Here is a 15,316-nt window from a genome sequence, read left to right as displayed (position 1 = left end):
TCTTCCTCCCTTTCCGTAGCTGAATGAGTTAGAACTGCATCAACCTACTCTGTGCTGGCAGCCACAAAAACCTTCAGCTTGTGGGGGCTGTTTCCTGCTGAGCTGAAATTCTGGCAGAATTGAAACCAGAGGCTTTCTACCTTTGTTTGTGTTTTTGTGTGTGCATGCATGAGTTTAAGTGGCCTGTACCTCAAAGCCAAGCTCCTGAAACATGATTCAACTTTCTGGCTCCTCCGGTGTATATGGCTTTAGCCAGAGCAGTTGTCTGAATAATGGGGTGATGCTTTGCTTAGGCCTTGTGGCGTTCATCTTGAATCAGCAAACTTTTTTGCATCTGGCTAACCTCAGTGGGCTGAGTCTGACTGCCTTTTCCCTCAAAGGTTCTTTGTGCTGTTTTTCAGTGGTTTTTCCTTTCTGCTTCATTGTAGTGCTGCATTTTGTTTTCACCACAGGATTATAGCTCTTTATTGTGGCCACATTTCTATTTTTTTTCAAGGGACCACTGTCAAGGTTGAGAGATTACACTGATAGCCAGTGAGCCATTCCAAATGCCGCCCAGGTACCCTAGATATCATTCTATTTTTAAAAATGGAAGCTGAAAAACTATTTTTAAAAAATAAAATAAAGTGTATTGGTGGTTGGAACCCTGAGATAGAAAAGCAGCACAGTTCTTCTCTTTGATAACAGTACCAGTGTCATGATCCCTAAGTTATTCAGGGGAGAGGAGTTTTGTAAATTGAGTCACGAACATGACTAGAGTGATAGAGAAGGAAAAAAGCATTTATACACAATGAAGTTGGGTGGGGAATTGGGAGGATTGCCTGGGCAATATAAAGCATTAGAGCTACAGGACCTGATTCAAAGTCTGTAGGAGTCTTTCCATTGATTAAACCTGTGCATTTCAGCACAAGCAGCTTGTAATGTCACACACACAAATGTTAAATGGTGCCCTATTTATGGAAAAATGTAGAGAAAAACCATAAATTCTTCCAACGCACAACTTGTCTCGAACCTAAATCTTAACGTATCTACTGGGGATGTTCTCAGTACACTTCCATACTATGAGCGTTTGCTTCCGGAAGAGGCTCTTTGGACATTTATAGAGCACATACAAATAAGAGCAAAAAGCACAGATGCTATTCACACAGATGTTGTAATGGAAACTTGTGACAAAACTGAGAAACATCTGTTGACCAATAAGCCCACTGAAATACAAGGGGTAAAATACAATAAAGCTGGTTGTCGGCAAAGATTCTTCACTTGAGTGCAATTAGTTCAAAAAGCTGAACAGTACAAGAGCTGGAAAAAAGGTTCTGCAGGTGGTAGCATAATAATGTTGTGAAGTGACTGGACAAGAATTCAAATTTTTGCACTCACAATCCTAATACAATGACTATGTTTGCAGAAAGTCTTTGGAGATGCCATACAAAGGCAGCCATATTTATAACACTAGTCCATTACTGTTCAGCTGGCATAGCTAATTAACACTCACAAATATATCCTGCACTGGGAAGGTTTAAATGTGAATATCTCATAAGCCACTTGGCAAAAGATGTGGGGAATATAGGCAGAAAGATTCATATTCAAATATGATAAAGGAAACACATAAACTAGTGCCTAATGGATTAAATTCATCCCTGCGCAGAGGGCCAGCCCAAGCCCCTCATGTCACTTATGTCTCATTTAAGGATCCCAAATAAGACTTGAGTCCTGTGCAGACCTTGTGTATTGGCCAGCTGAATGGGGTGAATTTCAGACAGAGTGAATAAAATGCAGGGCTTGCCTTACCATGAGGGGAACAGAAGCGGCCACCTCAGGTGTCAGACTGGGAGGCACTAGAACCCAATGTGTGGAAAATTGTCTGCTGCTGGTGCGTATGTATTCTGTCTGCTCTGGATGCACAGAGATGGTGGAGTGCTGTGTTGGAGGAAGAAGGGCACAAGAGATATAACAGGCAGGCAGGAGAAAAGGTGAGAAGGAATAACAGAAAGCAGCAGGAGCTGCAAGGAGAGAGGAAGAGGAGCCTCTTATGTACCTCTCTAGCACCTCCAGGAGCCTGGACTGATTAACACCAGCTTCTCAGGGAGCTTTCTGTTTCCTGCTGCTTCCCTGAACCCACTTGAGAAGAATAGGCAGTCAACTGAAGTAGTAGGAGCCAGTTAGGCCCTTAAGATGCTGATATCTTCCCTCACTCAGGCCCTGCTACCAGCCTGCTTATTTGAGTGTTGAGTCACTATAGCTGGCACAGAGCAGCAGTCATGAGTGAAAGAAGAAAACTCCCCTTTGGGGCAGCATTCAGAAAAAGAAAGAAAGCAAAGGAAGCTTTTCTATCTTAGCAGGAAGGAGCTCTCCTGAGATACATAGACACAAATGTTCATGGTGAGCCTTCTGGGCCCAGTGAGGATGTGAGTAGTGATGAGATGCCTGATCTTCCAGTTAGTCAGAGTGCAGGTGACCTGGCAGCTACTGCAGCATCCATATCTCCATCTCAAATGGATGTAACCATGCACATTCCTGAAGAAAAGCGTAGATCAGAGAAGAGTGTGGAGGAGGCACAAGAAACAGCTGCTGCTGAGGTTAGTTCCTTAAGTCTAGATGATCCAGGACTGTGGACCCACTTGAGCAGTAGCCTGAGGGACTTCCTTGTACTGCATGGGCCACAGCAAGTGAAAAACTTCACGTTCCCCAAAGACAATGAAAATAGAAGTTTCCATCCAACACATTACTGGTGTGAAATCCCCAATGGTGACAAAGTGGAGAGGCCATGGCTTATGTACTCAAAAACCCAGAATGCTGCATACTGTTTTTGTTGCAAACTCTTCCAGTCTGATTTCCAGCCACATTGGATTCTACAGGAGCAAAGGACTGGAAAAATGTGGCTAGAAAACTAGCATGCCATGAGAAGGCAGGAAATCATCAAAGAGCATTCTATAGGTGGAAAGAGCTTGAGATGAGACTAAGGTTAAAGGCCACCATAGATGATCAGCATCAAGAGAAGATTGCATCAGAGTCTCTTTACTGGCAAAATGTTCTGAAAAGGCTCATTGCCATTGTGAGAATGCTTGCTACCCAAAACCTAGCACTACGTGGCACTTCAGATCAGCTGTATGTGCCAAACAATGGAAACTTCTTTACAATTGTGGAGCTGAATGGCTGACTTTGATGCTGTACTCCAGGATCATCTAAGAAGAGTCACCACCCAAGAAATGTACACACGCCACTACCTTGGAAAAACAATTCAAAATGAGATCATACTGGCAACAAAAGTCAAACAGAAGATTGTGACAGATCTGAAGTCAGCAAGATGTTACTCTGTTATTCTGGACTACACACCTAACATCAGCCATACGGAACAAATGACTTTAATGGTACGTTTTGTAACAACAGAACCTAGTGAAAATGTCCCTGCAATGGTGGCTCTCAGAGAGCATTTTCTAGAATTTATTGACATTGATGATACTTCAGGAGCTGGTATGACAAATGTGCTTCTTAAAAAGCTGGAAGATACAGGAATTGCGATAGCTGACAGGAGAGGTCAGGGCTACGATAATGGTGCCAACATGAGAGGAAAGAACACAGAAGTGCATACACAGATCTGAGAGTTAAACTCTTGATCTTTTTTTGTCCCATGCAGTTCTCATTCATTGAACTTGGTGGTCAGTGATGCAGCATCAGGTTCTAGTGAGGCTGCTGAATTTTTTAATTTAATTCAAAGCATCTATGTACTTTTCGCTGTATCAAATCATCGATGGCAAATTTTGAAGCAACTTCCGGGAACATCCTCTCTGACACTGAAACCACTGAGTGCCACACAATGGGAAAGTCGAGTGGAGGCGATAAAGCCTATCAAACACGAAATTGGGAAGATAGATGATGCCATAGTTGCCATTATGGAGGATAATGCTAGGACAGGAACTGTTTGTGGGAGAACAGTGGCAGAGGGAAATGGAATCACCAGAAACATACATAACTTCACATTTCTGTGTGGCTTACTGTGGTGGCATGACATACTGTTTGAAATAAATATTGTAAGCAAGAGACTCCAAGGTGTTGACCTGGATATATCTGGAGCAATGGAACAACTGGACAAAGCAAAGTCATACCTACAGTCTTACCGGTCAGATGAGGGATTTCAAAACATTCTGAAGAGTGCACAGAAGCTGGCAGAGGAACTTCACACTAAAGCTATTTTCCCACCCATTCAAGAATACAAGAGTCACCGAAGAAGACGACAGTTTGATTATGAGGCATGGGATAATCCCATAAGAGACCTGTGATACAGCATGGCCAGAGGACAGCAGGAGAGTGATAGAGGGGAGATATGTAAGCCCCAGGATGATGAGAGCCTTATTCCCTGTAGAGGGAAGAGAGGTTGCTATAGATTAATTAGAGCACCTGAAGCCAATTAGAGCATGAAGCAGGATGAGCACCCGCTCCAGCCCTGAAGGGGTTGGAAAAGCTCTGCAGAGGGCTGGGGCTGGGGAAGGGAGCAAAACCCCGGCTGACTGGGGGAAGTGGCTGCAGCTGGGACCACGCCCCAAACAGACTAACCGGGCCTTATACGAAGGCCAGGGCAGTCAGAAGCTCAGGAGTCTCTGTCTGCTTGTAGAGAGAGAGGGGCCTGTGAGCAGGTCTGGGGGAAGGCTAGAGGAGCTGGGGAGCTATGGTCTAGGAAAGCCTCAGGCTGTGGGCCTAGCTGAGGGCCTAAGACCAGCACTGGGGCTGCAGAGGGGCAGCCCAGCTATAGAGAGAGGCAGCAGGGCTGGCTCTAACTTTTTTGCCTCCCCAAGCCAAAAAAAAAAAAAAGTGCTGCTCTTCTGTAACAACCCCCCCGAGCGCTGTGCTTTCCCGCCGAAACAACCCACCTGAGCACCACGCCGCTCTGCCCCGCCGAAACAACCATACCCAAGTGCCACCCCACCGCACTGTAACAACCCCCCCAAGCACCGCCCCCTCGAAACAACTCCCCTGAGCGCCGTGTCGCTCAGCTGTAACAACCCACCTGAGTGCCACCCTGCCCTGCCAAAACAACCCCCCTCCCCTGAGCTCTGAGCCACCCCACCGAAACAAAAAAACCCCGAGCGCTGCCTGGCCTAAACAAACAAACAAAAAAACCCTCGAGCACCACCCCGCCGCACCAAAAAAAAAGACCGCCCCCCAGGCACCGCCCTGCCAAACCAAAAAAAACCCCAAAACCTTGAGCACTGCTTCGCCACCTGAAGATTGGCCGCCCCTTACAAGATGCCACCTCAAGCATGTGCTTGGTCGGCTAGTGCCTGGAGCTGGCTCTGGGTCCAACCCAACCTTGCCTATGACGAGTGGTGTATACTGTAGTCTGCCCCAGGAAGTGGGGCTAGATGGTGACTGGCAGCCTTACACTGAGGTGAGGTGGGGTTAGTGGGTGGGGGTCCCCGGGTGGGGAGACCGAGAGTGCAGGGGTACTGCCAGGGGGGCAGCAACCCGGATAAACGGACACTGGGGTCCTGGAAGGGACACAGAGGCCAGCAGTACAGCCGATAGCCAGCCTACAGGGGGCGCTCCAGGATGCTGGAAGAGCTAATTTCCATGGACAACCAGCAGGAGGCACCACAGAGGCAAGTCCGCTCCCTTACAGGGCACCTGAAGCCAATTAGAGCACCTGAAGGCAGTCACCTGATAAAAAAAAACCACTGCTTCAATCAGACAGGGAGAAAAGGGGTTGAAGCAAAGTGGTTTGGTGTTGGAGCAGAGAGCAGTTTGGAGGAGAGCAGTTTGGAGAAGTGCTGTGGTGGGCCAGAAGACCAAGACCCTAGGTAAAGGAAAACCCGGCTTGTGCAGAGCGGAGGGACTCCACAGAGACAAGAGGTTGGGAGAAACTTGGCCCAAGCAGAGAGAGAGCAGGAAGCCCCACAAGCTAGAGGGCTGGAGAGGGAAGTGGCCCAGGGGAAGGATTGCTAGTTCAAATGGTCTCCTGCTATCCATAGGGCCCCTGGGCTGGGACCCAGAGTAGAGGGTGGCCCCAGGCCTCTCCTTCTCCACTCCACTTCTCTGGGACGCTAGTGGGACTGTTGATACCTCATATTGGGGCAAGAAACGGTGCCCTGAACCCCCCCCACACACAGGAGGAGAAAGCGCAGGACCCATTATATTAGTGCTGGCAATTTGCCACAGACCTCAAACAATAATTCAAAGTTGAATTCTTTAACCAGGTGATAGATTGTGCAATACAGTCAGTTGAAGAATATTTCATGCATCTCAAGGAACACAGCAGTATATTTAGAATGTTGTATGATATTCCAAAACTCCTCACTATACCTGAAGAAGACCTACACCAGCAATGCAGGGCACTAGAGACAGTACTGACACATGATGACATGCACGATATTTGATGTGAGTGATTTAGGTGATGAACTGAAAGTTCTTTCAAGATACATTTCAGCAGGATCAACTCCAAAGGCTGTTCTGGAATATATGTGCACAAATAAGATGACCACCCTCTTTCCAAATGATTTTGTTGCTCTGTGCATACTTCTACTACTTCCTGTTACAGTTGCCGGTGAAGAACGCAGCTTCTCCAAGCTGAAGTTAATAAAAACACAACTATGCTCCACAATGACACAGGAGAGGCTGGTCGTCCTTGCAGCCATCTCAGTAGAGCATGAGCTGGCCCAAACTGTGGACCTTCAGGAGGCAGTTCAAATCTTTGCAACCAAGAAGGCACAGAAAGCACCATTTTGATTATTCAAACAGATAAAAATGCCTGTGTTTACTATGCAGATTGTGACAAAGTGGGGGAGTTTCTTGTTTTAACTTGTTTCCTATGGGGGATTTTCTTGGTTTTCCTATGGTTTGCGTGCAGAAGGGGTAGGACTCAGTTTTCCTAGGTGCTAGGGGTTTGACGAGGTGATAGGAGAGGGAGCTTGTTACAGAGAACCAGGGAGGGAACTTGGGACCCCAACCACTGGCGTGGAGAATGATGACCCCAGTAACTGATGACTTATAGACTCTAGGACTGGAAGAGATCTCGAGAGGTCATCGAGTTCAGTCCCCTGTCCTCATGGAAGGACCAAATACTGTCTAGACCATCCCTGATAGACATTTATCTAACCTACTCTTAAATATCTCCAGAGATGGAGATTCCACAACCTCCCTAGGCAATTTATTCCAGTGTTTAACTACCCTGACAGTTGAGAACTTTTTCCTAATGTCCAACCTAAATCTCCCTTGCTGCAGTTTAAGCCCATTGCTTCTTGTTCTATCATTAGAGGCTAAGGTGAACAAGTTTTCTCCCTCCTCCAGATGACACCCTTTTAGATACCTGAAAACTGCTATCATGTCCCCTCTCAGTCTTCTCTTTTCCAAACCAAATAAACCCAATTCTTTCAGCCTTCCTTCATAGGTCATGTTCTCAAGACCTTGAATCATGTTGCTTGTCTCTGGACCCTCTCCAATTTCTGCACATATTTCTTGAAATGCGGTGCCCAGAACTGGACACAATACTCCAGTTGAGGCCTAACCAGTGCAGAGTAGAGCGGAAGAATGACTTCTCGTGTCTTGTTTACAACACACCTGTTAATGCATCCCAGAATTACGTTTGCATTTTTTTGCAACAGTATCACACTGTTGACTCATATTTAGCTTGTGGTCCACTATGACCCCTAGATCTCTTTCTGCCATACTCCTTCCTAGACAGTCTCTTCCCATTCTGTATGTGTGAAACTGATTGTTCCTTCCTAAGTGGAGCACTTTGCATTTGTCTTTATTGAACTTCATCCGGTTTACCTCAGACCATTTCTCCAATCTGTCCAGATCATTTTGAATTTTGACCCTGTCCTCCAAAGCAGTTGCAATCCCTCCCAGTTTGGTATCATCTGCAAACTTAATAAGCGTACTTTCTATGCCAACATCTAAGTCGTTGATGAAGATATTGAACAAGGCGGTCCCAAAACTGACCCCTGCAGAACCCCACTTGTTATACCTTTTCAGCAGGATTGGGAGCCATTAATAACTACTCTCTGAGTACGGCTATCCAGCCAGTTATGCACCCACCTTATAGTAGCCCCATCTAAATTGTATTTGCCTAGTTTATCGATAAGGATATCATGCGAGACCGTATCAAATGGCTTACTAAAGTCTAGGTACACCACATCCACCGCTTCTCCCTTATCACAAGACTCGTTATCCTATCAAAGAAAGCTATCAGATTGGTTTGACACGATTTGTTCTTTACAAATCCATGCTGGCTACTCCCTATCACCTTACCACCTTCCAAGTGTTTGCAGATGATTTCTTTGATTACTTGCTCCACTATCTTCCCTGGCACAGAAGTTAAACTAACTGGTCTGTAGTTTCCTGGGTTGTTTTTATTTCCCTTTTTATAGATGGGCACTATATTTGCCCTTTTCCAGTCTTCTGGAATCTCTCCCGTCTCCCATGACTTTCCAAAGATAATAGCTAGAGGCTCAGATACCTCCTCTATTAACTCCTTGAGTATTCTAGGATGCATCTCATCAGGCCCTGGTGACTTGCAGGCATCTAACTTTTCTAAGTGATTTTTAACTTGCTCTTTTTTTATTTTCTCTTCTAAACCTACCCCCTTCCCATAAGCATTCACTTTGTTAGACATTCCTTCAGACTTCTCAGTGAAGACCGAAACAAAGAAGTCATTAAGCATATCTGCCATTTCCAAGTTTCCTGTTACTGTTTCTCCCTCCTCACTGAGCAGTGGGCCTACCCTGTCCTTGGTCTTCCTCTTGCTTCTAATGTATTGATAAAAAGTCTTATTGTTTCCCTTTATTCCCACAGCTAGTTTGAGCTCATTTTGTGCCTTTGCCTTTCTACTCTTGCCCCTGCATTCTTGTGTTGTTTGCCTTATTCATCCTTCGATCCTGTGACCCGGTGGCCCAGCTCAAGAGTCACAGCTGGTTCTGGCCAGCGGGTGTTTATGACCCTATTTACCTGGAGAGAAGACAATGGACAGAGGCAGGGCTTGGGGCCAGTGATATCAGATGCCCAGGTGAGAAGCAGGGAGGCTCAGGGCTGGAGGGGGAGAGCAGGTAGATGATGAGCTGCATGCCATTCTAGGGAGTGCCCCTGCAACAACCCCACCCATTGCTTCCCTCCTCCCACACCCCTTCTGGGCTACCGTGGCAGTGTCCCCCCATTTGTGTGATGAAGTAATAAAGAATGCAGGAATAAGAAATACTGAATTTTTAGCGAGATAAAATGAGGGGGGAGGCAGCCTCCAGCTGCTATGATAGTCCAGGCAGGACATTAAAGGATCGGACAGAGAGGAGCGCAGCCTCCCGCTGCTATGTTAGTCCAGGGAGTACAGAATCTTTTCTTTAGACACAAAAGGGTGGGGGGCTGATGGAGCTCAGACTCCAGCTGCTGTGATGAGGACGGTTACCCAGCATTTTGTACAGTCTGCCAGGAATGACAGGGAGTCATTCCCATTTTTACCCAGGCGCCCCCGGCCGACCTCACCAAGGCCAGCCAGGAGCACTCACGGGCTGATGACAATTTTCCACCATTTTGTACCATCTGCCATCAGGAAAGGAAGGGGAGGGGATGCTGCTGTTCAGCGCCGCAGCACCACGTCTACCAGCAGCATGCAGTAGACATACGGTGACACTGAAAAATGGCAAGAAATGATTTTTTTCCCTTTTCTTTCACAGGAAGGGGGTGGTGGTAAATTGACGAGATATACCCTGAACCACTCTGGACAATGTTTTTGACCCTTCAGGCATTGAGAGCTCAGCCAAGAATGCAAATGATTTTCGGAAACTGCAGGGACTGTGGGATAGCTGGAGTCCTCAGTCCCCCCTCCCTCCCTCCATGAGTGTCCATTTGATTCTTTGGCTTTCCTTTATGCTTGTCATGTAGCACTGTGCTGAGTCCCTGCTGTGGCCTCTGTCTATCATAGCCTGGAGATTTTTTCAAATGCTTTGTCATTTCGTCTTCTGTAACGGAGCTCTGATAGAACAGATTTGTTTCCTCCATACAGCAATCAGATCCAGTATCTCCTGTACGGTCCATGCTGGAGCTCTTTTTGGATTTGGGACTGCATGGCCACCCGTGCTGATCAGAGCTCCACGCTGGGCAAACAGGAAATGAAATTCAAAAGTTCGCGGGGCTTTTCCTGTCTACCTGGCCAGTGCATCTGAGTTCAGATTGCTTTCCAGAGCGGTCACAATGGTGCACTCTGGGATACTGCCCGGAGGCCAATACCATCTATTTGCGGCTACACTAACCCTAATCCAACATGGCAATACCAATTTCAGCGCTACTCCTCTTGTCGGGGAGGAGTACAGAAACCAGTTTAAAGAGCCCTTTATATCGATATAAAGGGCCTCGTTGTGTGGACAGGTGCAGGGTTTAATCGGTTTAACGCTGCTAAATTCGATTTAAGCGCATAGTGTAGACCAGGCCTATGTTACTAATCATTGAACATTTAACCAGTGCAAATACATGTTGGGATGGCTGCAATGTGGTTTAAATCACCAACCATGTGCTGTGTCAGTCATCCTTAATGCTATAATCCTTGAAGTCGGGAGCACAGTACATAACAATATTCAAAAGCCCCATGGCAGAAAGAGGAAAAAGAAAACCCTCAGAAGCTGAGTATCATAAATGAAAGGCTGAGAAGGAAAAGGACCAAGAAAAACATTAGCATAGGCGCTGACTCCATGGATGCTCCGGGGTTGGAGAACCCATAGGGAAAAATTGGTGGGTGCTCTGAACCCATCAGCAGCTCCCCGTCCTGCCCCCTAGCTCATTTCCGCCTCCGCTCCTCCTCCTCCCCTGAGCGTGCTGCTGAGTCCTGCTTCTCCCCCCTCCTTCCCAGCTCTTGCACTGAGAAACAGCTGTTTCGTGCTGCAAGCGGTGGGAGGGAGGGGGGGAGGAGGCGGGGCCCAGGATTTGGGGAGGGGTCCAATAGAGGCAGGGAGGAGGCGGAGTCAGTGTGGGCCGAGGGCAGGGCCAGGAGTGTGGGGGCACGACTGAAACTATTCTACAAGAGCTTGAAACAATATCATCTGTTGAAAACTTATGTGGCCAAGGCTATGACAATGGGAATAATATGAAGGGTAAAAACAATGGTGTGCAAAGGAGAATGATGGAAATCAATCCTAGGGCCTTTTTCATTCCTTGCAGTGAGCATTCTCTGAATGTGGTTGTCAGAGATGCTGCTAGATCCTGTTTGGAGGCAAGCAGTTTCTTTGACCTGGTGCAATGTGTTTGTGTTTTTCTCAGGTTCAGCATGCTGATGGGAGATTCTGACATGCCATGTGAATTCTCTAACTGTGAAACCACTTAGTCAGACAAGAAGGGAGAGTCGCATTGATGCTTTGAAGCCTCTTCACTATGAACTTGGAAACATTTATGATGCCCTAATTGAAATTTCTGATGATACTACCTTTACTGGATCATCTGGCAAAACGGCACGTTCAGATGCAGAAGCTCTTGCAAATGGCCTTTCCAAGTTCAAATTTGTGACTTCTCTCATTTTGTGGTATAATATCCTTTTCGAGATTAACCTCACTAGTAAGCAGCTTCAGGAAAAGAACTTGAACATACATTCTGCTATTCAAAAACTGCAGCAAACTAAAAATATTCTGGAGGAATTCAGAAGTGGTGAAGGGTTTGAAAGAACACTGGTAGATTCTCTCAAGCTTGCTGAAGAAATAGACTTTCCGACAGAATTTGAACCAGAGTCTGTTCCAATACGGCAAAAAAAAAAAAAAGCAGTTTTCGTATGCAGGACAAGACACGCCCATTCAGAACCCAAAGCAAAGGTTCAAAGTGAATTTCTACTTCACAGTCCTTGATACTGCTATTCACTCGGTTGATGAAAAATTTCAACAGATGCAGCAGCTGGAGTCAGTATTTGGCTTTCTATATGATATCCACAGCTTCCAAAAGAAAACAACAAAACAGGTAAGAGAATTTTGTATAAAACTGGAGTCGTCATTGACTCATGAAAACTCAAAAGACATGGATGCTACAGATTTGTGTAGTGAGCATCAGGCTTTTTCAAAGTAACTTAAGAAACATTCCACTCCTGAAGAAATACTGAAGTTTGTTTCTGAAAATAAACTCACAGACAGTTTTCCAAACATTTTTATAGCTCTGCACATTCTTTTAACTTTGCCAGTTTCCGTAGCTAGTGGGGAACGTAGCTTCTCAAAGTTAAAATTGATAAAAACATATCTGCATTCAACAATAGTGCAAGTGAGACTTGTAGGACTTGCCACAATGTCAACAGAACATGAAATAGCTGGAAAACTGGATCTAAAAGAACTAGTGACTGAATTTTCAAAACTTAAAGCAAAAAAAGTCATGTTTTAAGAGCACAAAGTGTTTTTTATTCAGAGTGTTTTGTAAATACAGGTTCAAGTTCATTGAAGAGTTTTCTTATTTCTTTCTATATTGGATGTGGTGGTAATGGCAGTTAAAGCAGGATAGCGTAATGGATGATTTTGGATTTGTAATAATAAAAATAATTAACATTTTTAATGCATTTTAATTTGAAATTGGACTGAAATATAATCTAGCTGTCATGTACAAATCTATTCTGAAGATTTTGTGTCTCTATTTTATCTGATCTCAGAAACATTGGTTGGACAGACAGAAGGATGGACAAACCAAATAATTAAGCCTCTGTTTAAAAAAAAAGCATAAAAAACATTAAAAGGGAAAAAGGGGCAAAATGTTTCTCAGTTTACCAAAAAATCTGCTCTTGGGGTTTGGGGGTGGGGGGCGCTGATTATGATTTGCCTAGGGCGTCAGTTGCTGGCAGCTAGTCTAGGGCCTCCCCTGTCCTGACTATTTCCTAAGGTGCACAGGTGTGACAGGGTCCATGGCCATGGAGCTTCCCTGCTGTACACTCTTCTGTCTGCATGGTAAGTGCTTCCCAGCTGCACATCTCTTAAGGAGTATACTACAGTAATGAGAGAACTTCCCATCCTCGGGACCTAGCAAGTGCACAGAAGCTTGGTATGGGCTCTTAATGCCTGTAGTCTAGATTTTCTCCATTTTCCTTGAAAGAGGAATGACAGTCCCCGAAGAACAAACACCTTTGGGAGCGGGTAGGGAGTGAGAGCCCCATGAGGTATGTCTGAAGGGAGGGATGATCTTTCTTTCAGGTGGGTAACTGCATCTCTATGGTGGGGCAATAGATGAACGCATATCCCTATCTTGCCACCAGACCACCTTGCCAAAGAGTACATAAACCAGAAGGGCAACTTCTCAATGGTTTAGTGGTTTGAGCATTGGCCTACTAAACCCAGGGTTGTAAGCTCAACCCTCAAGGGGGCCATTTAGGGAACTGGGGTAAAAATCTGTCTGGATTGGTCCTGCTTTGAGTAGGGGTTGGACTAGATGACATTCTGAGGTTTCTTCCAACCCTGATATTCTACAATTCTATGGTGTTGCAAGCACTAGTGGATCACAGGGGCCATTTCACCAACATCAACAGGGGATAGTCAGGAAAGGTGCATGACACATGCATCTTTAGAAACTCCAGTCTCTTCAGAAAGCTGCAAGAAGGAACTTTCTGAACAGACCAGAAAATTACCACTGGTGATGTTAAAATGCCAATAGTTATCTTTGGAGACGCAGCCTACCTCTTGCCTGGGGGAAAGTTTCTGCTGGGATGAAGGGTTGAGACAGGTTGTCTGGCTGCCAGTTATGAGCAGACAGACACCAGGGCAATAAGAAGAGCACATTGAGGTGCACTGTGTCTTGGAGAAGCTTTGAAAACCCGTTTCATGAATGATCCAACACTGATGTCACAGTTCTGTGTAGTGTTCCTTACCAACCTGCCCCCTTTTTCACATGTACTGCCCTGTAAACTAAACCCGCACCAACCACAGTGTGCACAGTAAATAAAGAGCCTCTTGTACTCAATTCATGCATTTTTATTATGCTAACAAACACTCAACAGAGTCAGCAATGAATAGCAATGATAACCAGGTAAGGACCTGATAACACAGAGAGCAGAGGCAAGGACACATAGCTTATTAAAATTGCACTGTCTATCAGTCAAAGCTGTGGGAGTGAGAGCTTTCTGCTCCATAAACCATCCACTGGAGTTGAGTTCAAGGGATAACAGAACTTCTGCCCCTCCAGCCCCCGCATTCTAGGAAGTTAGAGGAGGATTTGGAACTTGGTGAGAAGGGCAGCTGGTTCATCACTGGATGCAGCTGGACTATAAGGTCTAACTGCCTTTCCTGCACCTCAGCCAGACGCCTCAACATGTCTTTTTGCTCCCCCATAATCATAGAATATCAGGGTTGGAAGAGACCTCAAGAGGTCATGTAGTCCAACCCCCTGCTCAAAGCAGGACCAACACCAACTAAATCACCCCAGCCAGGGCTTTGTCAAGCCAGGCCTTAAAAATCTGTAAGGATGGAGATTCCACCACCTCCCTAGATAACCCATTCCAGTGCTTCACCACCCTCCTAGTGAAATAGTTTTTTCTACTATCCAACCATGATTGCCCCCACTGCAGCTTGAGACCATTGCTTCTTGTTCTGTAATCCGCCACCACTGAGAACAGCCTAGCGCCATCCTTTTGGAACCCCACTTCAGGTAGTTGAAAGCTGCTATCAAATCCCCCCTCACTCTTCTCTTTTGCAGACTAAACAAGTCCAGTTCCCTCAGCCTCTCTTCGTAAGTCATGTGCCCCACTCCCCTGATCATTTTCATTGCCCTCCGGTGGACTCTTTCCAGTGTGTCCACATCCCTTCTGTAGTGGGGGGACCAAAACTGGATGCAGTTCCAGATGTGGCCTCACCAGTGCTGAAAAGAGAGGAATAATCACTTCCCTCGATCTGCTGGCAATGTTCCTACTAATACAGCCCAATATGCTGCTGGTCGTCTTGGCGACAAGGGCACACTGCTGACTCATGTCCAGCTTCTCATCCACTGTAATCCCCAGGTCCTTCTCTGCAGACCTTCTGCTTAGCCAGTCAGTCCCCAGCCTGTAGTAGTGCATGGGATTCTTCTTTCCTAAGTGCAGGACTCTACACTTGTCCTTGTTGAACCTCATCAGATTTCTTTTGACCCAATCCTCCAATTTGTCTAGGTCACTCTGGACCCTATCTCTACGCTCCAGCATATCTACCTCTCCCTCCAGTTTAGTGTCATCTGTGAACTTGCTGAGGGTGCAATTAATCCCATCATCCAGATCATTAATAAAGATGTTGAACAAAACTGGCCCCAGGACCGACCCCTGGGGCACTCTGCTTGATACCAGCTGCCAACTAGACATTGAGCTGTTGATCGCTACCCGTTGAGCCTGACAATCTAGCCAGCTTTCTATCCTCCTTATAGT

At 46.0% G+C, this 15,316-nt stretch overlaps 1 protein-coding gene across 2 annotated transcripts in view; it reads left to right on the top strand.

Annotated features, from left to right (window-relative positions):
• Window positions 1-11,308, top strand: part of NRROS (negative regulator of reactive oxygen species) — a 31,490-nt gene extending 20,182 nt beyond the window's left edge. The window contains exon 5 of one of the 2 annotated variants that reach the window (XM_030575968.1): window positions 11,233-11,308. In XM_030575968.1, the coding sequence (XP_030431828.1) occupies window positions 11,233-11,246 (14 nt within the window). In that variant the 3' untranslated portion in view covers window positions 11,247-11,308. The remainder of the gene's footprint in view (window positions 1-11,232) is intronic. The other variant, XM_030575969.1, reaches the window with a different exon arrangement.
• Window positions 11,309-15,316: the final 4,008 nt, after the last annotated feature.

The sequence above is a fragment of the Gopherus evgoodei genome, chromosome 9, assembly GCF_007399415.2.
Source record: "Gopherus evgoodei ecotype Sinaloan lineage chromosome 9, rGopEvg1_v1.p, whole genome shotgun sequence".
In the NCBI taxonomy this organism is placed as follows: Eukaryota; Metazoa; Chordata; order Testudines; family Testudinidae; genus Gopherus; species Gopherus evgoodei.
The sequence above is the reverse complement of the archived record's forward strand: the minus strand, read 5'-3'. Positions and strand labels throughout refer to the sequence as shown.